Source organism: Globicephala melas, chromosome 9, assembly GCF_963455315.2.
Source record: "Globicephala melas chromosome 9, mGloMel1.2, whole genome shotgun sequence".
Lineage (NCBI taxonomy): Eukaryota > Metazoa > Chordata > Mammalia > Artiodactyla > Delphinidae > Globicephala > Globicephala melas.
In genome coordinates, this window is record NC_083322.1 from 87,599,301 (window position 1) to 87,625,304 (window position 26,004).

General features: G+C 38.5%; 2 protein-coding genes across 6 annotated transcripts in view; one reads left to right on the plus strand and one right to left on the minus strand.

Moving 5' to 3' along the window:
* Positions 1-25,100, plus strand: RINT1 (RAD50 interactor 1). Its single transcript, XM_030834381.2, has 14 exons — positions 1-179; positions 629-674; positions 6,762-6,946; positions 8,779-9,020; positions 11,549-11,722; positions 11,821-11,970; positions 12,581-12,737; positions 14,489-14,599; positions 14,698-14,923; positions 15,457-15,594; positions 17,098-17,297; positions 22,607-22,821; positions 23,768-24,140; positions 25,088-25,100. The coding sequence occupies exons 1-13, from the start codon at positions 138-140 to the stop codon at positions 23,979-23,981; spliced, it is 2,100 nt and encodes a 699-aa protein (XP_030690241.1). The 5' UTR covers positions 1-137; the 3' UTR covers positions 23,982-24,140; positions 25,088-25,100.
* The window catches only part of PUS7 (pseudouridine synthase 7), a 101,714-nt gene that overhangs the window by 58,523 nt on the left and 17,187 nt on the right, over positions 1-26,004 (minus strand). Inside the window, exons 4-5 of one of the 5 annotated variants that reach the window (XM_030834379.2) lie at positions 25,450-25,473; positions 23,581-24,107 (exon numbers count right to left, since the gene is read on the minus strand). The exons of 1 other annotated variant lie outside the window; for it this stretch is intronic. In XM_030834379.2, the coding sequence (XP_030690239.2) occupies positions 24,041-24,107; positions 25,450-25,473 (91 nt within the window). In that variant the 3' untranslated portion in view covers positions 23,581-24,040. Of the gene's footprint in view, positions 1-23,580; positions 25,474-26,004 lie in introns of those variants that run through there. 3 more of the 5 variants (XM_030834377.2, XM_030834376.2, XM_030834378.2) reach the window with 3 other exon arrangements.

The following is a 26,004-nucleotide window of genomic DNA, read 5'->3' on the forward strand; positions in this document are numbered from 1 at the left end:
GAGAGACGGCAGAGGAAGTTGCTGTGGCTCTGGGAGCTACGGTTTCGAAGCCCTACTGGTGTCTGATCACTGGCCGGAGCCGGAGTCCATTGGCCACGCTGGCTGCGCAAGGAGCCGAGGACTCGCGCGGAGGCAGGATGCTCCTGGCCGGCGATTTCGGCAAGGCGCCGGCAACCCGGGTGAGGCGGCCCTTATGGCCCTGGGCGGGGACACTGGTGGCCCAGTGAGGTGGCACAGATCTCCCAGGGGAGGGTGCCTCGATGAAGTGGCCTTGGCGGCCTGGGGACGCGGTTGCGGTGGCCCGGGGGAGATGACTCTTGCAACTCTGGTGAGGTGGCAAAGACTTCCCGGGGGAGGTGGTCCCAGTGCGGTGGCTCTGGTGATCCCGGTGAGATGACACAGGTCATTCTGGGGAGGTGGCCCTGGAGGCCGGGCCTGGAGAGGTGGCAGTGGTGGCCCCAGGGAGGTGGCCCGTTTTAGAACCTCCAGATCCTGACCTCTCAGGAAGGCCCCAGAGGGAGGGGGCTGGGACCTTGTTGTCTTCCAGTGGATGCCCTCTGGGAACCCTGTGCAAGTTCCACCTATCACTTCAGTCTTAATGTGTTTGTCACACCTGATCTCCTTCTAGTGCTGCTCTGAAAACGGTGACCAAAGGAAGAACATCAAGGAGAAAAGTAAGCGGACTCCAAACACCTTAGCACTTTCTACCCAGCCATCTCTCCAAAACTCTGCCCTCAAGGGTCTGCATCGAGAAGGGTCTTAGCCTGTTATCTTTTAGATGAAGCATCTCTTTTTCTCTTTCTGTATTAAATACTGATTATCATCATACACATATTTTTGCCTTTCCGGATGGTAAAATATGGGATGATTTGGAGAAGAGCACTTCCTGTGCCCTAACTAGTGCAGGGACTTCTGTGGTTTCACTCCAGTGCTGCCCTTCATACTGGATTCAGAGTAATTGGGGCCTGCCTGTTACTTCAGTGAAGCATCAACTTATTAAGCATCAGGAATTTCGAGGGGCTAATGATCTAGGAGAGATGACCACCACCTTAGTTGCATTCAAAGGAGTCAAATGATCATTGTTCAGTTGTATTTACCTTCAGTGAATTTGCAGGTAATCGTTGATCTGGGAAGAGCACAACAGATAACTTGGTTCCTGGATCTTGAACTGGATAGGGAAAAGGTCACTATCTCCATTTCCTTCCTAGGACAGGAGCATACACCAGGGGGTGGACATTTGGTATTTTACTTCTATAAGCTAAATGTGGCAAGATTTTGGAAATCAAGGAATCTTGAGGGCCTTTTGAAGTGAAATTTACTGGGAGAGGAAGCGGGAAGCATGGCACAGCTGTTCCATCAGAGGGTTTTTGGTTCTTCTCATCACGGCAAATAGTCTGGGAATGAGTAGTAGTAACAGAAAGGGTGCTTGTGTTACCATATTGGCTTTAGGAGTTAGACTTGCCCTTAACATTGCCTGTTGCTGCAATCTGCCTCAGAAAGAAAGCTCTGAGTACTCCATAGCACTTGACAGTCACAGCTGCCACAAGTTAGCTCCTTTTCCTTAAAGGATTTGAGAGTACCTCACATCATTCAGTTTAACCCTTCCCATTTCCACCTTTGCCCCATTCAGATGCCTGGGAAGTTGATGCCACGGAGCCGTAGACCCTCCTTTGTTGGCTTGGTCAATTTCTTTGCAATTGGAAGTGCTCTTTACAAAAAATAGAGGAAAGGAGAGACATTAACCACCCCCCCCCAAATCACCATTGTGTCATTTTGAAGAATGTCATTTGACTAAGAATGTACTATGCTGCATTTAAATGGTTAAATCAAAAGAGTATAATTTTTTGTAAAAGGTGAAGATAGAATTTACTCCCTAAGCTACAGCAAGCTTATCTTCACAAAACATTCCCTCTGCACATAGCCCTGCCTCTGTGTATGCAGATATACCACACAACTCACATGTTTTATATAAGATAAATTAAAAAAGTCGACATTGTGGGCTTCCCCGGTGGCACAGTGGTTGAGAGTCCAACTGCCGATGCAGGGGACACGGGTTCGTGGCCCAGTCCGGGAAGATCCCACATGCCGCGGAGTGGCTAGGCCCGTGAGCCATGGCCGCTGAGCCTGCGCGTCCGGAGCCTGTGCTCCGCAACAGGAGAGGCCACAACAGTGAAAGGCCCGCGTACCGCAAAAAAAAAAAAAAAAAATTTATCGGTGGAAGAGCCTGGGCCATTTGACCTGTAGTTCGCGGGGTTTTTTTGTTTGTTTGTTTTTCTTTTGGCCACACCCCGAGACATGCGGGATCTAAGTTCCCCGACCAGGGATCAAACCAGTGCCTGCAGTGGAAGCATGGTGTCTTAACCACTGGACCGCCAGTGAAGTCCACAACAGTGAGAGGCCTGCGTACCGCAAAAAAAAAAAAAAAAAGGTCAACATTGTGACTCCTGTACTTAATAGTAGATGGAGTCCTGTAGTAATAAAGTTTGATGCAGACCAGCCAATTCTGATCGTATCTGAAGGAGAAGAAAATAAGAATATTGTTTTGAAATTCAGGAAACATGGATTTTAGTCCCATTTATAACCTTTGAGTGTAGGCTGGGCAAATGTTAGAATTTATAGTAGGGAAGTTGAGGCATAGACTCTTACTAGTTTCACTTCTACCTACCAGTGAGCTACTTGTTCTCATTGCATGTGAAGAAGCTTTTAATTCTTATAAATTGAAGAGAACAAAGGAAAATTTGGTTTTTTTAAGGCCTGGGGGAGGGGAACATACACAGTACTAAATACTGGTATATATTATGTTAATCTCTTGTAGTTACATTTTGCATTTAGGCATATCTTTATCTAGATATTCTTATCTTCATTTTGTCAGAAGTGACTGTTGTTTTTTAATGAGGCTGATTATAACCTCTTGCCTTTCATTGCTGTTTCCTTAAAACTTTATTTTTCAGAAGCAGACTCACAGATATAGAGAACAAACTAGTGGTTACCAGTGAGGAGAGGGAAGCGGGAGGGGCAATATAGGGGTAGGGGATTTAGAATTACAAACTATTATGTATAAAATAAGCACTGAGTGAAGTAAGTCAGAGAAAGACAAATATCATGTGATATTGCTTATGTATGGAACATAAAGAAATGGTACAAACGAACTTATTTACAAAACAGAAATAGACTCACAGATGTAGAAAACTAACTTATGGTTACGGGGGGGGAGGAAGGGATACGTTGGGAGATTGGGATTGACATATACACCGTACTATATATAAAATAGATAACTAATAAGGACCTACTGTATAGCACAGGGAACTCTCTCAGTACTCTGTAATGACCTATATGGGAAAGAATCTAAAAAAGAGTGGATATATGTTTATGTATAACTGATTCACTTTGCTGTACACCTGAAACTAATACAACATTGTAAATCAACTATGCTCCAATAAAAATTTTTTAAAAAAGCTATGAGGATATATTGTACGATGTGGGGAATATAGCCAATGTTTTATAATTACAAATGGAGCATAACCTTTAAAAATTGTGAATCACTATACTGTACACCTGTAACATATAATATTGTATAGCAACTATACTTCAATTAAAAAAAAAAAAAACGCTTTATTTTTGGTAAAGAGCCACTTCTACAAGGGCAGCTCCAAGGAAGAACAGAGGTGAAGTCCAACTAGCAGAGCTCTCAGGAGGTTCTGTATTGTTGCCCCAGCTTTATCTCTCATGTACACATCTTGTTTGTTTTTTGTTTGTTTTGTTTTTTAGAAATTGTTGTAGTCCTTGTAACGAAATATATACTAGTACAGTCAAACTTTTAACAAACCATTAATGGTTTGTTTAGAGACAACCAAATCCTACAGGCAAACCTGAAGTAGAGAAATGCACTGTATGTTCAGGTTTATTCTAATGTTTGGTTTCTATGAACTCTACTCTCTTTTTCTCAGGGCCCTTATTTTATAGTATTTATTTTCATTTGGAGTTCAATGGCTATTACTCTGAATTTTTACAGTATCTTGTTTTTTGTTTGTTTTTTAAATTTCTAGGTACAACTCATCTCTAGGGAGATTAAACCCTGTATGTGGAATCATTCAAGTTGTGGACTTACTAGAGTTGAGCGTGGTTTATTTTTTTATTTAAAAAAATTTTTTTAAAAATTTTGGTTGCGCCAGGTCTTAGTTGCGGCAGGCGGGCACCTTAGCTGCGGCTCACTGGCTCCTTAGCTATGGCATGTGGACTCCTTAGTTGTGGCATGTGAACTCTCAGTTGTGGTGTGCATGTGGGATCTAGTTCCCTGGCTGGGGATCAAACCCGGGGCCCCTGCATTGGCAGCACAGAGTCTTAACCACTGCACCACCAGGGAAGTCCCTTGAGCGTGTTTAATATCAGGGAACTTAATGGCTGCACAGTGACATGGAGTTACCATTATAAAGTTTGACCCAAACTTCAGGTTTCCTAAACTTTTCAGGAAGAAGGAAACCATAAGTAACCAAAAGGAGTAGCTTACACATGGAAACACACTTCAAAAGGAAGCAGTTCATCTTAGCACATGGGGGTGGGAGTAGGAGAAGGACATGGCAGCCGGCTGTGGGTCTTTGTCAAGAAACTGCTTTGAGCCTTCAGGTTTCTTGGGTTCAGGGCACATTCAGAAAGCCATGCTGGCACAGATCATCAGCAAAAGTATAGGTAGAGATACTCTGGAAGAGAGGAGCAGTGCTGTTGGTCCACAAATGTAGGACCATGGAAAATAATTTAATTGCCTTTGAAGTGGATTGTTTACTAGAAATTTGTTTTAAGTGTTTTGTTTAAATAAAAATCAGAATTTTTAAATTTATATATTTGAATCTTCCCTCATTCCACAAAGAATTCAAGGTAACTTAAATTGCTTAATTATGTCTTAAATATTCTGGATAGTGGAAGAAGGTATAGACTCCTGCAGAGTGAAAAACTGACTTGTGAACTACAGGAAATGATCGACTTTCAAGCATAGAATAAGGAGTGGACTCTGGGAAATTTCACATACTTGGTGGGATGAGAGCAAAGCTACATAGCGTTCCTGTTTTCACTGGGTATTGTGTGTTCTGCTATAGTACATGTTGCCTCTGCTACCACTTTTCTTAAGAGGGTTCCAAATCACCTGTTTTTGTCATATTTAATAAGTCCAATATGAACTGGCCAATTCTAGTTTATTTGCCATGGGAAGAATCTCACTTTAGATTGTACAATTTAGTGGTTGCATTAGTCATTTTGAGTTTTCCTGGTAATGTGTTTTCTCTCAAATTTCTTTTTTTTTTTTCCGTTTCTGAAATGGACATCTTTTTTTATAATTAATTTATTTTTATTATTAAAAAAATTTTTTTTGGCTGTGTTGGGTCTTTGTTGCTGTGCACGGCCTTTCTCTTGTTGTGGCAGGCGGGGGTTACTCTTCGTTGCGGTGGGCGGGCTTCTCATTGCGGTGGCTTCTCTTGTTGTGGAGCACGGGCTCTAGGCTGGTGGGCTCAGAAGTTGTGGCTCATGGGCTTAGTTGCTCTACAGCATGTGGGATCTTCCTGGACCAGGGCTCGAACCCGTGTCCCCTGCATTGTCAGGCGAACTCTTAACCACTGTGCCACCAGGGAAGTCCCTGAAATGGACATCTTTGTACAATCGCTTCTGAAGCTTTTAAAACTCTTTTATATCAGGAGGAGTTTTTACTCATTGCTCTCCCTTTCAGATTTTTTTCATATACTTGAGATCTTTCAATACCTTTTTTGTTTCTTTTTTTTTTAAACATTTTAAAACCAGAGTCCTCCTTTGGTGTTATTCTAGACTATACCATCTGATTCCTCGCAAATTTTGAAAATATATTAATAATTTAATAAAAGCTGCATCAGCAGAATCAGATTTGACCTTTTTCCCCTCAGTAATAAAAGATTCTTAAGATACACAGTTGTCTAGAAAAGTTTAGTTCTGTTTGTAACTGCACTGTCATGCCAACATCTATTGCAACCTGTGGGTACTAGGACAGAGTTTAGTAATTTTTCTTTCACTCAGAATTTCCTAAGCTCTTAAGCATTTTATAGTAGTACTTGATCGATACATTGCTTTATAGCTATTCATTTGGGTATTTGTGTGTGTGTGTGTGTGCGTGCGTATGTGTATTTATATGCATATATATACCCATATATATATATAAATATATACACTCATCCATTGGTATCCATGGGGCATTGGTTCCAGGACCTCTGCGAATATCAAGATCCCTGGATGCTCAAGTCCTTTATATAAAATGGCATAGTATTTGCCCGTAACCTACACATATCCTCTGTGTGCTTTAAATCATCTCTAGGTTACTTAATGCCTAATGCTAATAATAATAGTTTTGCATACAATGCAAATGCTATGTAAATAGTTACTGGAGCATGGCAAATTCATTTTGCTTTTCGGAACTTTTTGGATTTAAAAACCTTTTTTTTTATCTGCAGTCGGTTGAATTCATGGATGTGGAGGGCTGACTGCTTTATATAAATATATAAAATATAGTGTGTATGTATATATACATATATTCATTTACACACACTATATTCATTAGGGTATTTTTGTGTATGTGTGTATATATATATATACATATACACACACGTACTATATATACAAAAATGCCATATATAGGTAGTGTTTTCTTTAACTTTTGAAAGTAGATATGTTGCCTTGTATATCTTTTGCATTTCCTTTAACTCCATAGTACTTGGTGGTGTTGAGTAATTGTTATTCTTTCATTTTAGGTGACATAAATATTGCAGCTGTCGTTGGAAACCAACCAGTCTGTGAAAGTACAGATAACGGTGATCTCCCTTCCTATGTGGCGGTATTTATAGAAAAGGAAGTCGGAAATGACCTTAAATCTTTAAAGAAACTTGATAAACTCATAGAACAGATGACAGAAAGTAAAATGCAGTTAGAAGAACAGGCAAGTATTAAAACTCATTGAAACAATATCAGTACTATACTCATTATAATATAATGTAAATATAACCATTAATATATAGGCATTTTTGAAAATATAGATTGTGACAAACAGTCTAATCATTTAAAACTGCTTAATAGGTTTTAAGGACCTACAATGTGCTAGGTGTTTTACAAATTATGTAAAAGAGAAAGTTCCTACTGATAATGATTTATGTCTGACATTTATGTCTGACATTTTCATACAATGACTTTTAATGTGCTTTTAAAAGTAAATTCATGGGATACCAAAATGTTACAACACTATCATTCCAATTTTTTTATATATGCACACATAGGGAGAAAACATTAAAATAAGTATAACATTATAATAATGGTTATTTCTGGGTGGTTGGTTAATAAGTGATTTATTTTCTTTTTTTCTTCTTTAATAAATTTATTTATTTATTTATTTATTTAGCCTGTGTTGGGTCTTCATTGCTGTGAGCGGGCTTTCTCTAGTTGCAGTGAGCCGGGGCTACTCTTCGTTGCGGTGCTCAGGCTTCTTATTGCGGTGGCTTCTCTTGTTGCGGAGCATGGGCTCTAGGTGCCGGGTTTCAGTAGTTGTGGCACATGGGCTCAGTAGTTGTGGCTCGCGGGCTCTAGAACTCAGGTTCAGTAGTTGTGGCACATGGGCTTAGTTGCTCCGCGGCATGTGGGATCTTCCTGGACCAGGGCTCAAACCCGTGTCCCCTGCATTGGCAGGCGGATTCTTAACCGCTGTGCCCCCAGGGAAGTCCCACAAGTGATTTCTTTATATCTTTTTGTATTTTCAAGTTTTTTTCTTTTTATAATAAACATATTACCTGAAATAATGTTTTAAAAAATCCAGTGGGGGACTTCCCTGGTGGCGCAAACTTCCCTAAAAATTTCCACCCAACCTGCAAAGGTCTGTGCATGAGCCATGCAAGCACAATTGCCTTGCACCCCAAAACCTTCTACTCAAAGTGTGGGAACTTGTAAGAAATGCAGAATCTCAGTCCCTACTTCAGGCCTATTAAGTCTGAATCTGCACTATAACCAGATCTCTAGGTGATTCCTATGCATGTTCAAGTCTGGGAAGCACTGCCTTCGTACACCATTACCCCTGGCATCTCTTTTATTGCACTAATCCCACTGTTGAAGGTTTGCCTACATCTCTCTTCCATACCAGCTGAGCTTAAGGGCAGATGCTGTGTCTAATTTATCTGTCAGACCCTAGCACAGTGCCTGGTATAGAGTGTCTAATCAGTGTTGATTAAATTGAAATTCCTTTATAATATTCTTATCATATTGTACTGATGCCTGATATTTGTATATGTTTTTCCATCTGCTGTAAGAAAAATTTATTTAATAAATATCATATCTAAAGGCATTACCTGGGTATCATCTTACCAAGTCAATAGTTCCTTCTCAATCTGGGCTTAAATCAGAATCACCTGGGGAACTTTTGCAAATAGTTACCCAGACTTTTAGTATCAGAGCCTCATTTGTTTCTGAAAGAAAATTATTAGTAGATAAAGCAGGTAAATGTTCTTTGGCTGGATCCTCTGAAAGTGCTGAGCTTCATGATGGTAGATCCAAAGATGTTTACTGGGGGCCCTCCCTACACACCTCCACGTAGAGCATTTCATGTTGAGGTTTGATTAGTACAGGATGCAGAAACCCAACATTTCTTTTGAAGCTTTTAAATGACAATTTTCATTTCTATTAGAACAAACATGCATTTTGAAGGTAACTAATAAAAAAGAGAAAAAAATGAGAATCTTATCTGATTGCTGCTGTTTTTAATTTTTTGTTTGTTTTTGGTATGGGCAGGTACTTACAGTTTCATCAGAAATCCCTAAAAGAATTCAGAGTGCCTTAAAAAATGCAGAAGAATCAAAGCAATTCCTTAATCACTTTCTGGAGCAAGAAAGCCATCTCTTCAGTTCCATTAACAGCCATCTGCTGACTGCACAGCCCTGGATAGAAGATCTCGGAGCCATGATTAACCAAATAGAAGAGATTGAACGGCATCTTGCTTATCTTAAATGGATTTCACAAATTGAAGAACTCAGGTAAAATAGGCCTCTTTGTTCTCATAATTATTATTTTCCTTTGAGGCTATGTCTTAGAGAGTACGTGCATGCCATTAAATAATTGAGTTAATTAAAGATTATAATAATGTGATTTTACCAGTTACGAAAATAGCATTATGATAATGATTCTTTTCCTTTATTATGAATGAACATAAACTTTTAAGGGAGCTTAATTTGCGTTTGAAAGAAAGTAATCCAAGTAAAAAGTTTTAAGTCCTATAGTTATATTGTGAACACATGATAAAAATGATTATAATGCCAACTCATCAGTGTGGTAATATTCCTCTTTTACCTTTTAGAGACGGTCACTTAATGAAATGGATTGCTTTCTCTATAATTTGAATTTTTTTCAGTGGGTATCACCTAAGAAGAGCTATACTGTATTGATTATTAGATGAAAAACAGAGTCCTGCTGCTTTTGAATAGGGAAAAATAAAGAAATACAGTGGACCCCTGAACAACGCAGAGGTTAGGAGCATCAGCTCTCCTCAGCTGTCAAATCTGCATCCAACTCATAGTCAGCCCTCTGTATCCACGATTCCTCCCTGTCCTTACCTCCACATTCACGGATTCAACCAACCAGGGATTGTGTACTACTGTACTATTTACTACGGAAAAAAATCAGTGTATAAGTAGACTCGTGTACTTCAAACCCATGTTCCTCAAGGGTCTATTGTAACTCTTTTTGAATTAAATACATATCACTGGTAGTTGATTGTGAGTGTCTGGTATTGCCTTTCAAACAAGCTATATTAACCTTTCTGCCTACATTGGTAGATTTTTTGGTTTCATGATTTAAATTCTGAAAATAACTATAAAAGACAAAATCTGGGGACTTCCCTGGTGGCGCAGTGGTTAAGAAGCCACCTGCCAATGCAGGGGACAGGGTTCGTGCCCTAGTCTGGGAAGATCCCACATGCTGCAGAGCAACTAAGTCCCTGCGCCACAACTACTGAGCCTGCGCTCTAGAGCCCACGAGCCACAACTCCTGAGGCCGCGTGCCACAACTACTGAAGCCCGTGCACCTACAGCCCGTGCTCCACAACAAGAGAAGCCACCACAATGAGAAGCCCTCGCACTGCAACGAAGAGTAGCCCCCGCTCACCACAACTGGGGAGAAGCCTGCGTGCAGCAATGAAGACCCAACACAGCCAATAAGTAAATAAATAAGTGAAAAATTTAAAAAACAAGACAAAAATCTGTTAAAAAACTTAGTAAGAATGACTAGGAAAGGAGAAGAACGAAAAATGAGAGAATGAGCATAGGGGAAGGCCAAAAGGGCTGTCAGAAATAGAATAATACACACATGAGATTAGTATGATTGTTGAGGCCTGAAGCAGTGATGGTGGAAGACAAAGGCCGCTCGTGTTGGAGGGAGAAGGGAAAGTACTAGTGCATAGTGGAGATGGGCAGGGTGGCAGTACACATTCCTGTGCTTAAGGAGGGTGCTGTGCCCACCCAGCAGCGTAACCGAAGCGTGGCACTCAGCGGGGGATGAGAGTCCCAGCTTACTCTCACCTAGCGAAGTGGCCAGGCCTGGGTAGGATGTACACAGGCTGCCTAGAGGGAGAGCACTTCCGATCCCTGAACTGAGATTAATTATTGAAAAGGTTAAATTTTGTTCCTATTCTGGCTTAAGATATGGAATGTTATTTTCATCAAAAGAAACATTTCAGTTTTAAATGTTTTATTTAGCCAATATGCAAAATGGTAGTCATGGGCTGAATGAATCCTGAAGATAGGTTGTATTTGGCTTCTTTTAAAGAATTTGATTAATTGGTTTGATTTTACATGGAAATCTTGATTTCTGGATTCTCTTGAAAAATTTTAAGATTGGCTACATTGGACCTACACTCCAGTGTGGCAGCACTTGGCTGGAGCCTTAGGATGGGGTATGTGCTTTTTAGCTTGTCCTAGTCCCCGCCCACTTTGCTTTTTTCATTTACTGTGCCCATCAGGCCTTGCGAGGCATTTGAGTTTGCTACCCTTGCTGTAGAGCTTACCTTAAATTTTGTCTGCAACTTGGCTAACAGTAACTTGAAAGGACTAGACTCTGAGGTGCCACCTCCCTAAGTTTCCTATAATCCAGTTTAGCTGGGCAAAGTAGGTAAAAATTGAAGTCTACCATATTTGACCTTACCAGATGCCACCCACATTCTCCCCTTTGGATTAAGATATGACAGACTTCTGTCAAAGACGGATTTATTAGAAATGAGTGGTGCCTGAGGGAATGTGACAAAGGAAAATTCTTTTACCTTGGGAGGGGTGGGAAGGGAAAGGTGGAGGGAGGTATCCTGATCACAGGCCACTGTTCTTAGAAGGATGCTGAATTTGAGGACTCCAGGCTCCCAGAGACTTGCGTATCAGGTAAAAAAGCCACTACAAGGTGGCGCTTCCTTCTTTCTTGGATGTAGCTTTATATAAAGCAGGAGGAAACAGCAGTTTTTCCACATTTGGAATTATTGTGGACAAACTGTCTTTACAGTTTGTTTTGCCTTGTTTTGCAGTGATAACATTCAGCAGTATCTGATGACCAATAATGTCCCAGAGGCAGCTTCTACTCTGGTCTCTATGGCAGAACTTGACATCAAGCTTCAGGAATCATCCTGTACTCATCTTCTTGGTTTCATGAGAGCCACTGTTAAATTCTGGCATAAAATTCTCAAGGACAAGCTTACAAGGCAAGAAATTTATCCATATTTCATGGTAATTGCTTTCAGATGGATATTTGGTGCTCACGGTATTTTACTGTAATATTTGTGTCACTTTTCTGTTACAGTGACTTTGAGGAAATTTTAGCACAGCTTCATTGGCCATTCATCGCACCCCCTCAGTCTCAAACTGTTGGCATAAGTCGACCAGCCAGTGCCCCTGAGATATACAGTAACTTGGAGACACTATTTTCTCAGCTCCTGAAACTACAAACCTCGTATCTTTGTTGGAGTTAAAACTCACTAAAATTTCTTTTTTCTAGAGTGGATTTGTGGCCAGAGAGTAAAGTGACCAGAGAGTAAAGCTTTCTGAAAGTGGCCAGGGAGTAGTGGGTTTGGACTTGATCTCTGTATTCCCACGTACTGTTCTCCTTCCACATAAATTGCATGTGGGTGGGAGGGCTGTGAGGAGTTCTGAAATGCATGACTGTAAAAGTTTGCATCACATATAGGTCTCATGGGACAATCAAAAAAATGGGCAATTGGGAAGAAACCTTAGTAACTTAGTACTAATTTAATAGCACGATTACTTGAATATGTTTCCTTACTACTTATTATTCTTTATTTTAGGAAAGACAGATTAATTCTAATAACATTTTTCATGTACTTTTTACTGAAGTCATGTAATATAGTTAGACTACATATTATCTGTATTATAATTAATTTTACTTAGTATCATATGTGTCTCTTGGAAAAATGTGTGTATACATATACGTGTGTGTGTATATACATACACATATGTGTGTGTGTATACATACATATACGTGTGTGTGTATATATACACACATATACATATGCTTTTCTTTTTCCTTGACTTGACTATGTCAGAGATGAATTACTTACTGAGACAAAACAACTTCCAGAAAAATACTCTCTTCCTGCATCCCCTGCTGTCATCCTGCCCATCCAGATTATGCTGACTCCCCTTCAAAAGAGGTTCAGGTATCACTTCAGAGGGAACCGACAAACTAATGTTATAAGCAAGGTGTGCTTTGCCAATTCTTGCCCTTGGTTTTTATTAATAGCAAATGTTAAGGCTTTCTGTACTTCTGCTGCTTTGAGTTAAAATCTGATTCTATTCACATTTCTGTTTTTCTCTGAAGAGCTACATTCCTGTTTTGCCACTACCCTTTATAGATATATTTTGGGACTTGTGTTGATTTGTTGTAGGAATCAGCTCACTCACTAGCACATCATCTGACCAGTTTCTGAAGTTTCCCCTGGGGTGTGCTGTAGCATTTGCTGTGGCACTTTTTACAACTGGCTCTACATGTGTTCCACTGTGCAGATTGCTCCTTCAGGTTTATAAATATATCAGAAAGAAAAGTGAGAATCAAAAGATAGTAGAGCATTAGTTTTTGAGTAGAAGTGCTGATGCTAAAATGATTTGTAGCTGTGTAAGACAAAGTATGGGGATAAGTGACAGGAATGGCTTTGAGGAAATTATCACCAACATTTTAGTTGAGGGACTATACCCATGTGTACTGGGCATACTGTTGAGATTTTTTTCTTTAATTTGATCAGAAAAACAATCACTGACAACTGTTTTCAATGAAATTTGATTGAATTTGTTGAGAATTATAACCTTGGGAGTTGCTAGGGGGTGGATACTATTCTTGAGTCTTGCTACATCTAATGCAGTGCAAGTAGCAGAGGGATTCGGTAAGTGTTTTTTTTTTTGTAATAGGGTCATGTTTTATTTTCAAAATATATATTCTTAATTTCTCGGTGTTTTGAAGTAAATGTTATTAAATGCCAGATTACACCAGGCATTGTATGTGTCATCTATAAATGAGTTTATAGGCTTTATAGAATATTAAAGGAATCAAGGGATAGGCAGTTACATCTGTATAGGAAGCGAGTAGAGTGACAATGGATTTCTGGTTCTTAAATTCAGCTTGTTCTTTTGTACTTCATGGGTCTCCTCCTTTTTTGGATGGGGTGTTGGTGGAAAGAAAAGTAGAACCTATTAGTAAGTGTAAGTGAGACAAAACAATAAACCTAAACTGTAGAGAGGCAGTGATCGTTTGAAGTAAGAAAATTGTGAGTTATATTGTTGCTTCCTGAAGTGTGGTTCCAGTGGTCCTAGTACTATGACATCAAGCCTGAACTATGCAGCCCCCGAGAGTAGCTACTGCCCCTTTTTCATTTCTGTATTCCCAGCATCTAGCACACAGCAGGGTTTTACCTTTCAGTAAATGTTCTAGAATTCCTGTCCAGCAAAACTTGGAAGGTTTATAGAATCATCTCTAGGGACAGTTTAAAAAGCTGCATACTTATATTACTCTTCTATAATTATACCTGTTTTAAAGCATTTGTATTTCTTGTAATGCAGACCAGCCAAATTTTTTTTCCTAATTTAGGTTTTGAAAAAAAGAACAAAACAGAAGATGGTCATGTTTAAAAATTATTTTGGAATGTTATTTCAAAAAAATATATAATATTTATACTTTACATATTTCTAAAGTACTAGGTTTTAAATATTTATGGCATTGTAAATTTATGAGTTTACTGACATAAGCCACATTATTGAAATTTATTGGGAGTACATTGGGAAACATTTGATTATTAAGCCTTGCATGAATTTAAAGTTCAGAGTAGAAATTGTGCTCTTACATATAGGAATTTTCAACTAATTTTTGTAAGTACTGTGTGTCTACAATTAAATAGAGACATTTAACTGTACTTTCCAGTTGGAATGACTTAAGAATTCAAACTGTTTACCTCCTTCCTCAGCCCGAATGGTACTTGGCTCAGGTACTTATGTGGATTGGGAACCACACTCAGTTTCTGGATGAGAAGATTCAGCCAATATTAGACAAAGTAGGCTCTTCGGTAAATGCAAGGGTAAGAGACTTTGTCCAAAGCATTTCCGTTTTAGAGTTGTAGGTGTCCATGAATAACTTGTCATTTTCATTACCTTATGCTTATGTATATTTTTGTAGCTTGAATTTTCTCGGGGCCTTATGATGCTGGTTCTTGAAAAGTTAGCTGCTGATATTCCTTGTCTGCTCTATGATGACAGTCTCTTCTGTCATTTGGTGGATGAGGTGCTTTTGTTTGAAAGAGAACTACACAGCGTTCATGGCTATCCCAGCACTTTTGCTAATTGTATGCATATTCTGTCAGAAGAGACCTGTTTTCAGAGATGGTTGACTGTGGAGAGAAAATGTAAGTGCTCACGTGGCTGTGGGGTGGGGAGAGATGCCTCTTTTTGTGTATATAAGTTTTCTCCAGTTCTGGGTAGAAACTAGAGCCATCTATATTTTTTTGGTTAGGGTTTACCAAGTTGCCTTCAGAGATCATCTTATTTTCTTTTCTTCCCATCAAGCTTCAGTTTTTCCCAGAATTGCACTCTACAGGTTTCTAGGGTAGAATATTCAAGCCAGTACAGTATATAGTTAACTGTTTTATAGATTTTACGTATAGTATTTCTGTTCTTGCTGGAATCATATTGGATGTGGCTTGTCTAGTGAGTGTAACTATTTTGAAGATTTGGGGTAGGTACGGCAGGGAGAAGTAAAATATCTTATTTAACCCTAGAATAGAGCACGTTAAATATAGTACAACTAGTAGGAGGTTATAGATTTATCTTTTCATGAAAAGTTACCATTCCTAAGAGATTATGAGTTGAAAGATCAGGAATTTGTAATGTAACAATCTGTAACTAGTTGTTTGACATAATCCTTTTTCCTGCTTATCAGTTGCTCTTCAAAAAATGGACTCAATGCTCTCGTCAGAAGCTGCCTGGATATCCCAATATAAGGATATCACTGATGTGGATGAGATGAAAGTTCCAGACTGTGCAGAGACGTTTATGACACTACTCTTGGTTATAACTGGTAAGTATAGTCTTTTAAGATACAACTTTGTTTTTTTTTAAAAGTACTGACTCTTAACAGACTTGTGGTTGCCAAGGGGTGGGGGTGGGGGGGTGGGGGGATGGATTCCATTATGTGATAAACCATAATGGAAAAGAATATGAAAAAGAATGTATATATGTATAACTGAGTCACTTTGCTGTATAACAGAAATTAAATACAACGTTGTAAATCAACTATACTTCAATACATAAAATTTTAAAAAGTAAATGAAAGTACTGATTCTTCACATGGTACTTTTCAAGTAGTTTGACAAAATATATAGTGGTTATTGTAATACCTTCAAATTCAGTTTCTATTTTGGCAGAACTCTAGCACAGCATTCCAGCTTTTAGATTTTTAGTAATCTAAATAAGATCTTAAACATTAGTTTCCATGAGGGGAAAATTCCTGAATCGTTACATAAAAACAAATAAGAATTTAATTTTATTACCTGAAATCTCTTGCCTTTCAACTTTTTGAGTGTCTTCAGTAAATGGTGATTGACCTAAATTTTATATATTATTTTCTTCACCTCGATATATCAAAGATTGTAGAACAGTAAAATAATAAAGTAACTTTAGGGATTGGAATAGTAATAGGACCTCTTCTTATGGTGCAAGAATGTTCTGGCTGGAGGGTGGCCCAGCCGCCTCTAGCCCTGGTTTGTCTGCAGCCATCCACGTTGCCCCAGGGCACTGCAGGCCTGCTGGTTCTCCAGGTGCCACTGAACCCTCACTGCCATTATCCTCCAGTGTCTTGTCCATTGCTTGGGCCTGTCTAGTAACCTGAAGAGGTGTCATTCCAGGCCAGTCAGTAAATTCTATATTCTAACTGTAAGAAAGATATGAAAAACACTAAAATACAAAAAAATTTAGCAAAACTGATTAAAAAAAATTTTATTATGGAAATTTTCTAATATATATAAAAGTAGCATATCGAACCCTCAGGTATCTGTTACTAAGGTTTAAAACTATCACTTTTCTATTATGTGTTTTTCTCCCCCCAAAATCCAGATTTTTTCCCCTGAAGTATTTTAGAGAACACTTCAGACATCTTAGCATTTCACCTATAAATCCTTAACTATGTATCTCTTTTAACCTACCCTAGTTCCTCCTTCCTTTTTTAAAAAATGTCATTTATTTGTTGAAGAAATAGAATAGTTTTGGTATATAACTTTCTCATATGCCTTTTTAAAATATTGAGATATAACTTTTTAAATTGCAGTATAGTTAATTTACAATGTGTTAGAAGCATAACTCATATACAGTGAAATGCATAGATCTTTAGTGTACAGATCAATGAGTTTTGACAAATACCAATACTTGGGAAACCCACGTACTTAGAGAGTTTAGAAATGCATCCATACTTGAATGGTCAATCGATTTTTGACAAAGGCACCAAAGCCAGTCAGTAGGAAAAACCTATAACTATGTCATGGATGGTACCATAAACCTTCATATGTCTTGTTAACTTTCTCCACAGACAGATATAAAAATCTTCCCACAGCTTCCAGAAAGCTGCAGTTCCTGGAGTTACAGAAGGACTTAGTAGATGATTTTAGGATACGATTAACTCAGGTGATGAAAGAAGAGACTAGAGCTTCCCTTGGCTTTCGATATTGTGCAATTCTTAATGCCGTGAACTATATCTCAACAGTACTAGCAGACTGGGCTGACAATGTTGTAAGTTAATCTTTTATATTAAGTAATATATTAGTAACTTCAACAGTTTTGCCTTTTGAAATCTGTTGAATCTGTAGCAAGCAAGTTAGGCAGAATCACAGTTGGGCCAAACTTAGGAGGTGTGATTAAAGTACATATTTTTCTCATTCAAGTCTCAAACGGTTAAATAATCCTGATATTTTAATCACTGGAGAAGCCATCTTTTCGTGAAATTGTTGTTTATAAAGTGAACCATTTTCCTTTTTTAGACTCTGAACTTGGTGAATGTCATGAATAGTAATTGCCATCTCGCGAAAAGCTAAGATTGTGTAATGGTGTCAAAATCAATAAAGTTCAAGACTTTAAGGAAAATAAAAGAATAACATTTGATACCTTTTTAGTGCCTTCGAAACATAAATTATGAAATCATAAAAACAGAAACATTTTTTAACCTATTTCATACATTAAAAAATTATTTAATACTTTGTTTATTTTCAAACATATTCAAGAGTGAATAGAATGGTAAAACGAACTCCCATGTGCCTATCACCCAGCTTTTTTTTTTTTTTTTTAAATTTGGCTGTGCCACATGGCATATGGGATCTTAGTTCCCCAACCAGGGATTGAACCCGCACCCATCCTGCATTGGAAGTGTGGACTGGACTACCAGGGAAGTCCTCACCCAGCTTCTTATACCAACTGTGTTTCATTTAAACCTTTGCTCTACCCCCATGTGTGATTATTTTGAAGTAGATCTTAGATACATTTCGTGGTAAATATTTTCATATGTATCTCTAAAAGATAAGAACACCTTTTTTAAAAACACACCACCAGGGGACTTCCCTGGTTGTCCAGTGGTAAAGAATCGCCTTCCAGTGCAGGGGACGCGGGTTCAATCCTTGGTTGGGGAACTAAGATCCCGCATGCCGCGGGGCAACAAAGCCCGCGTGCCACAACTATTGAGCTTGCATGCCTCAATGAGAGAGCCCGCATGCCGCAACTACAGAGCCCACATGCCCTGGAGCCCGCACACCACAACCAGAGAGAAAAAACCCGCACGCCACAACTAGAGAGGAGCCCGCGTGCTGCAATGAAAGATCCCGCATGCCCCAACTAAGACCTGATGTAGCCAAAATAAATAAATAAATAAATATTTAAAAAAAAATACCGTTATCACATCCAAAAAAATTAACTAATTTCTTACCCTGGAAGGTATATTTTAAATAAATCTAAAAATCAAACCCTGGATTTAGTAACAAGTACTGTGAAAGGCCTTCTACCTCCAAGGATTTTACTTATCCTTCCTTTCTCCCTGCAGAGTCCATGTGTTGGCAGATTTGATCTGCCTAAATATAATTAACTAGTACTTTAGTTTTACTCTTTTTATTAATCCAAGGAATATATTGGTGATCAGGGCTTTTGGTAACCAGATTTTCTAATATGTACTTCCAACTAAAAGTGAAGAAACTTAATTAGTCTTTATAGCCTTAACATAAATAGATTAATTCCTTTAGCTGTTTTAGATATTAAAATGATTGCAGAGGGCCTCCAAGACCTCCTTTTTTTTTTTTTTTTTTTTTTGCGGTACGCGGGCCTCTCACTGTTGTGGCCTCTCCCATTGCGGAGCACAGGCTCCAGACGCGCAGGCTCAGCGGCCATGGCTCACGGGCCTAGCCGCTCTGTGGCATGTGGGATCTTCCCGGACTGGGGCACGAACCCGTGTCCCCTGCATCGGCAAGCGGACTCTCAACCACTGCGCCACCAGGGAAGCCCCAAGACCTCCTTCTTGGACAGGGTGTTCTCAGGTTAGGAATCACTGTTCTAAGATCATATGTGTGGATACAAAAATCCAGCAAGGCCCATGAAGTACATTTCATGGCAGAAAGCATTAACACAGGATTAAGATGACCATAAAACAGTAAAATATACATTTAATGGTGAAAAAACTATACTGAGTATAAAGAATATGAAGACACATTATAAATATAAGTATTATGTGTATAATTGTGTCATTAAATGAAAGGAAAATAAAACAACTATAATTTTAACTAAAGACTTAAAAACATCCCTTTTAAAATGTGATAAAGTGGGAACTGAATAATTACAGACTTAAATAATTAGAAAGACTGATTAACTGGAGATTGGTGGTAAGTCCACAGTATACTAAGGGAAACACAATTTTTGAGTGTGTCCAGCTGAGTCACAAATATGAACGAAGGTAAATTAAAATTTCTATACATTGTCAAATCTTAATGTAATAAAACAAAAAATAAAAGCAGAAATGAAATATAGCCACACACAGGCATTTAAAATATTCAATGCCTGAGTTAGAAAGTCTAGAAAACATGACAAGAATGTATTTTAAATTATGAATTTATGATAAAAAATTATATACTGCTAGCACATTATATAGAAGATATTTTCCTTTACTGTGAAAGAAAAAACAAAATGAAAAAGTCTTTATCAGGGTAATAAGCCAAAAAAATAGGAAACAAAAATAAATATACTAATAACAGATACAAACAAGATAAATATCTAATAAACACAATCATAGTTTACTCTAATCTGGACTCTTTGGTTGGGACTTTGTAATTACTACAAAAATGTTAACTGAAATACATGTGCATATCATTCTGCTGAGCAAGGAAAATAATCATTTCATAAAATGAATACAAGTGGAGTGTAATGATGAATGCATCTATCTTTATAAAGTCACCTAATCAGAATACATTCATTCATTATGTACTTTTATGTGTCATGTTCCTAATTTTAGTAAGTGCTTTTATTCACTCACCCCACCACAGCGCTCCATTTTCTGCTAAGCTTTTTCGTGAAACAAATTGTCATTCTTGCTGCTTATGCCAGTGATTTTAATAAGAGACTCATTCAGGACCACATGTTTAGCTTCAATGAAATATTTGTGGAACATCATTAACTACTTTACTCAGTGCCATAGTCTGTTAACAAAGATGAATTGGCCATCATCCCTAGCCTTAGAAAATTTATAATCTGATACTGAATTAACTGGGTCCTTCTGTCAAGAGAGAAATAACCAAATTTTAGAGTTGACTCTTCAAGTCATGAATGAATTTTGTGTTTGGTATGTTACTATGGTACAAATTCTGTTTAACATCAAAAATCATTTACGGCTTCCCTGGTGGCGCAGTGGTTAAAAATCCGCCTGCCAATGCAGGGGACACGGGTTCGATCCCTGGTCTGGGAAGACCCCACATGCCGTGGAGCTACTAAGCCTGTATGCCACAAATACTGAGCCTGAGCTCTAGAACCCGCAAGCCACAACTACTGAGCCCACGTGCCACAACTACTGAGCCCACGTGCCACAAATACTGCAGCCTGTGCGCCTAGAGCCCATGCTCCACAACAAGAGAAGCCACGACTATGAGAAGCCCGCGCACGCAATGAAGAGTAGCCCCTGCTCACCGCAAGTAGAGAAAGCCAGCACACAGCAACGAAGACCCAACACAGACAAAAATAATTAATTAATTAAAAAATCATTTAATCACATTCACAGTCCTTCAGCCTGTGAATGCTCTAAATAAAAATCATGTAAGCTCTTGTATTACACAGAAAAAAGTAGAGTTCACCTTCCATTCATTTAGATTCTCCACTAACAGCTGTCTGTCCATTGCCAGACTGTGCTAAGCCTGACATAACCCAGCCATTCAGAATTAGGAATGTTTCAGTCATAGGTGACGGAAACCCAGATTCACGCTGGCCTAAGTAGGGGAGTGCGGTGGCGTGAGGAGGTGAGGAATTTGTGTAACTGAAAGGATTAGGCAGGGCTGCTCTAAAGTTGTTCATTCCTGGCTTCACTCGTAGGCCGGCTCTGGTAAGTATGACCATGGGTGGCTCCAGGCTTCCATGGTCCATGAGCAGGCTCAAAAGGACACTGCCACTTCCCTGCCAGCTTCAGCAGAAATGCCAAGATGGCCTCTCACATGTCATCCCTGAACAATCCCTAGTAGCCATGCCCAGTCTCCTCTTAATAGACATTCAGGTTGTTTTTAACGTTTTGCTAATTACCCACAGCGTTGTTTTCCTGTAGGGCAGAAAGAATAATACTAATTCTACCTAAAATAATACTGTACAGAAATGACATTTTAATTCTCTTAACTCATATATCTTCTAGGTTTACTACAGCTCTCAATCTGTATCTAGAAAAACATGAGCACTTAAAGAAGGTAGCCGTTAGGGGAATGCAAATCAAAACCACAATGGGATGCCACTTCATACAAACTAGGATGGCTGTAATAAAAAAGACGCAGTAACAGTTATTAGCATGACGTAGAGAAATCTGAACCCTCACTCACCGCTGATGGGAATGTAAAATGGTACAGTTGCTGTGGAAATAGTCTGGCAGTTCCTCAAAAGGTTAAACACAGATTTACTATAGGATCCTGCAATTCTACTCCTAGGTATATATCCAAGAGAAATGAAAACGTATGTTTGTGCAGAAACTGTACACAAATGTTCATAGCAGTATTATTCATAGAAGTGTAAACAACCCAAATGTCCGTCAACTAATGAATGGGTAAATATAATGGAATATCATTTGGCTATAAAAAGAAATGAAATACTGATATATATTACAACATCGTTGAACCTTGAAAACATTATACTAAGTGAAAGAAGCTAGTCACAAAGAACCATAGGTTGTATGAATCCATTTATATGAAGTGTCCAGAACAGGCAGGTCTAGAGACAGAAAGGAGATTCGTGGTTGCCCAGGAACAAGGTGGGGGTGGGGTGGGGAACCACTAGGAGGGGGTTGGGGGATGATGGCAGAGAGTGTGAGATTTCTTTGTGGGGTAATGAAAACGTTCTAAAATTGTGGTGACAGATGCACAACTCTGAATGTACTAAAAGCCACTGAACTGTATACTTTATTTTTTTAAATTTCTTTATGGCTGTGTTGGGTCTTCACTGCTGCACATGGGCTCTCTCTAGTTGTGGCGAGTGGGGGTTTCTCATTGAGGTTGCTTCTGTTGTTGCAGAGCATGAGCTCTAGGCACGCCAGCTTCAGTAGTTGTGGCACGTGGGCTCAGTAGTTGTGGCTCATGGGCTCTAGAGCTCAGGCTCAGTAGTTGTGGCACACGGGCTTCATTGTTGCGCGGTACTGTGGGATCTTCCTTGACCAGGGCTCGAACCTGTGTCCCCTGTGTTGGCAGGTGGATTCTCATCCACTGCTCCACCAGGGAAGTCCCCAAACTGTATACTTTAAATGGGTGAATTGTACGGTACATGAGTTACATCTCAAGCTGTTAAAAAAAAAAGGTATCTTAAACATGTTAACATATTTTTGCTTTCAGTTCTTTCTACAACTTCAACAGGCAGCATTGGAAGTCTTTGCAGAGAATAACACTCTCAGTAAATTGCAGCTGGGGCAACTGGCCTCTATGGAGAGCTCTGTCTTTGATGACATGATTAACCTGTTAGAGCGTTTAAAGCATGACATGCTGACCCGGCAAGTAGACCATGTTTTTAGAGAAGTTAAAGATGCTGCAAAATTGTATAAAAAAGAAAGGTAAGTCCTCTACTTTCTTATAAGTCAACTCTCAACTCCAGTTTGATAGAAGTTAAAAGGTGACATGCAGTCAGATTTCCAAAGTGTCTAGATAGCACAGAGCTTGGCCTTTTGCACTCCAGACTTTTAACTGTTTCTAAAATATATTCAGACATTCTTAATCAGAATAAACTGATCATAACTTAACCTTCAGATGTGTCTGTAAGTCCAGCGAGCTGGTGTCTGGCATGGGCCCGAATGCCTAGCCTGTCACCCATTGACAAAGCAAGGTGCTGCTGTAGTACCTGTGCATGCCTGTGCTATAGTTTAGTCCACTCTCATGATTCCTGTGACATCTGTTACCTCCCAGACGGTGAGCTTCTTGAGTGCAGGCAATGTCTGTCCTAGCAGTCCTGTCACACAGAGGACTTGTTATCAGTTTGGAAGTGTTATTAGTCCCTGTTGTTTTGCTGAAAATTAGAGTGTAAAATTAGCTGATGTCTTAAATGTAAATGCATTTTACATTTTAACTCTTATATCAGTAAGTCATATTAAAACTGGTGATTTAAAAAACTTATCATCCTCATTAAGTAAAGAGTATTTCATTGAGAACTACAATATAAACATAGGTATAGGGAATTCCCTGGCGGTCCAGTGGTTAGGACTAAGTACTTTCACTGCCAGGGCCTGGGTTCAGTCCCTGGTCAGGGAACTAAGATCCCACAAGCTGTGTGGCGTGGCCAAAAAATAAAATTAAATAAATAAGCAAACAAACGTAAGTACAATTTATTTTCTGAAAGAGCTTTTAATGTTGGGCTGCACATTTTTTCTTACCCAAAATGCCCCAGGACGGTGCACTTCCCCACATTTAAAATGATTTGTTAAATCTTTAAAAATACAGAGAGATGAAAAATTTCATAATAAAAATTAATGTGCTTCAGGCAGTGCTGTTTCTGTTTTTTTCCAGGTGGTTGTCCTTGCCATCGCAGTCAGAGCAGGCAGTGATGTCCCTGTCCAGTTCGGCTTGCCCCTTACTGCTTACTTTACGAGACCGTTTACTGCAATTGGAGCAGCAGCTCTGCTTCTCCTTATTTAAAATCTTCTGGCAAATGCTTGTAGAGAAGCTGGACATATACATCTACCAAGAAGTAAGTAAGAGTAGACTGTATGTTGGGCTGTGATGACAGAGGCAACTGCTATATGAATTGTCCTTTTTTTCAGATAATTCTTGCCAATCACTTCAATGAAGGAGGAGCAGCTCAGCTGCACTTCGATATGACTCGGAATCTTTTCCCTTTGTTTTCCCACTATTGCAAGAGGCCAGAAAATTATTTTAAACAGTAAGTGCAATATTTAACAATTAATTTTGATGTATCAAATTGTTAGAGGAAGTTGATTCATTTTTTAACAGCTTTAGGGTTCCAGTGATGTTAAATATATATTGCATCAGTTAACAGTTTAAAGTATTCATTATGTACCAGTAATACAAGATGTGACCCATGACCCCAAAAACTTGACCAGAACTGGATACAAATGATATGTTGGGCTTTGTTTTCTAATATTTGGTGTAATGCTCCTATGTGCTTATTACTGGGAAATAAATAGAAAATGAAAGCAAATGCAGTTCTGCCATATTCAATAAATAGAAGAAATTTGAAATATATTTAGTACTGAATAACAGGCCAGGCCTGAAGAAAATTTGTTTTCTTAAACATTTGATATTAATTTTGGTTCTAAGTATAATTATAAATGGATGTAAGAGAATTCTTACAAGTATTTTTAGAAATTGTTGATGTAAAATTTAAATTATTTAGGTTTTTGAGATTATAAAGTATTCCTTTTAAACAGATAAAATGAAAGTTTTTTTGCTCATTTCAGTAAGGTATCTATTTCTGCTTTTTTTTAGTATTCTACCTTTCTGCTTTTATTTTGTCCCTTAATTTTCTCTTTTCCTGTATCCTAATGTACCTAAAGTCTTAGCTACATTTAATAGACTGTTACTATCAAGTATCACATTTTGGGAAATAATGGATACATACTGAAATCAATGATCCTATTACCTTATAGTAATCTAATGAAATATAAACTCTGTACATATACAGTCAAAACACATTAAAAGAGCCAAATAGCTAATCTATAAATAGTTTTTATAAACTATAAATGATATGATCTAGCAGTGCAGGGTAGTTGTTTAGTTTTTCAAAATGAAATTGTTACAGGGTAATATGGGATGATATAGATAATGGAGATCTCATTTACCTGCAGCTTTTTTTTTTTTTTTAAACAGTGTAAAAGAAGCCTGTATTGTTTTGAATTTGAACACTGGTTGTGCCCTACTTCTGAGAGATGTCCTGCAGTCAACTTCAGGGCAACCTCCTGCCACAGCGGCATTAAATGAAGTCGGAATTTATAAACTGGCTCAACAAGATGTTGAGATTCTACTTAATTTGAGGACAAACTGGCCTAACACTGGAAAATAAAGTGTCTTTTTTCCTTTTGGGGTTTTTTGTTTTTTTTAAATAAAGAAAAAGCCAGAGCCAGTTGGATTTCAAGTTATATGATGAAGTTCTGAATTAATGAAACTGAACAACTAAAAACTATGTAGAATCATTTATTATCTTGGACTCACAGTGTTATTAAAATGCTGACCATATTTCCTGAGTCTTCTTGTTCCTAAGAAAACAAAAACAAAAAGCTCAGAAGCCATGAAAACTCAGAGTAACTCCATTTACAAATATAAATGATGAATATGTCTGTTGAATAAAATACAAGAGCAGAGATAATAAATTATAATCAACTTTTAATTTTCTTTGCCAATTCAGGGAGACTGTTGTAGATGATCTAACATAACAAATAAACTTTTAAAAATCACTTTAAAATGTATGTTTAACTCTATGACATAAATCACAGCAAGATCCTTTTTGACCCACCTCCTAGAGAAAGGGAAATAAAAACAAAAATAAACAAATGGGACCTAATGAAACTTAAAAGCTTTTGCACAGCAAAGGAAACCATAAACAAGGCAAAAAGACAACCCTCAGAATGGGAGAAAATATTTGCAAACGAAGCAACTGACAAAGGATTAATCTTCAAAGTATACAGGCAGCTCATGCAGCTCAATATCAAAAAAAGCAAACAACCCAATCCAAAAATGGGCAGAAGACCTAAATAGACATTTCTCCAAAGAAGACATACAGATTGCCA

Excerpts from the sequence above, each read along its gene's own strand:
- RINT1 (XM_030834381.2), top strand. The coding sequence starts at position 138 with ATGCTCCTGGCCGGCGATTTCGGCAAGGCGCCGGCAACCCGG. Across the intron at positions 15,595-17,097 it reads ACTACTCTTGGTTATAACTG|ACAGATATAAAAATCTTCCC; the intron begins GTAAGTATAGTC and ends CTTTCTCCACAG. Across the intron at positions 17,298-22,606 it reads CAGACTGGGCTGACAATGTT|TTCTTTCTACAACTTCAACA; the intron begins GTAAGTTAATCT and ends TTTTGCTTTCAG.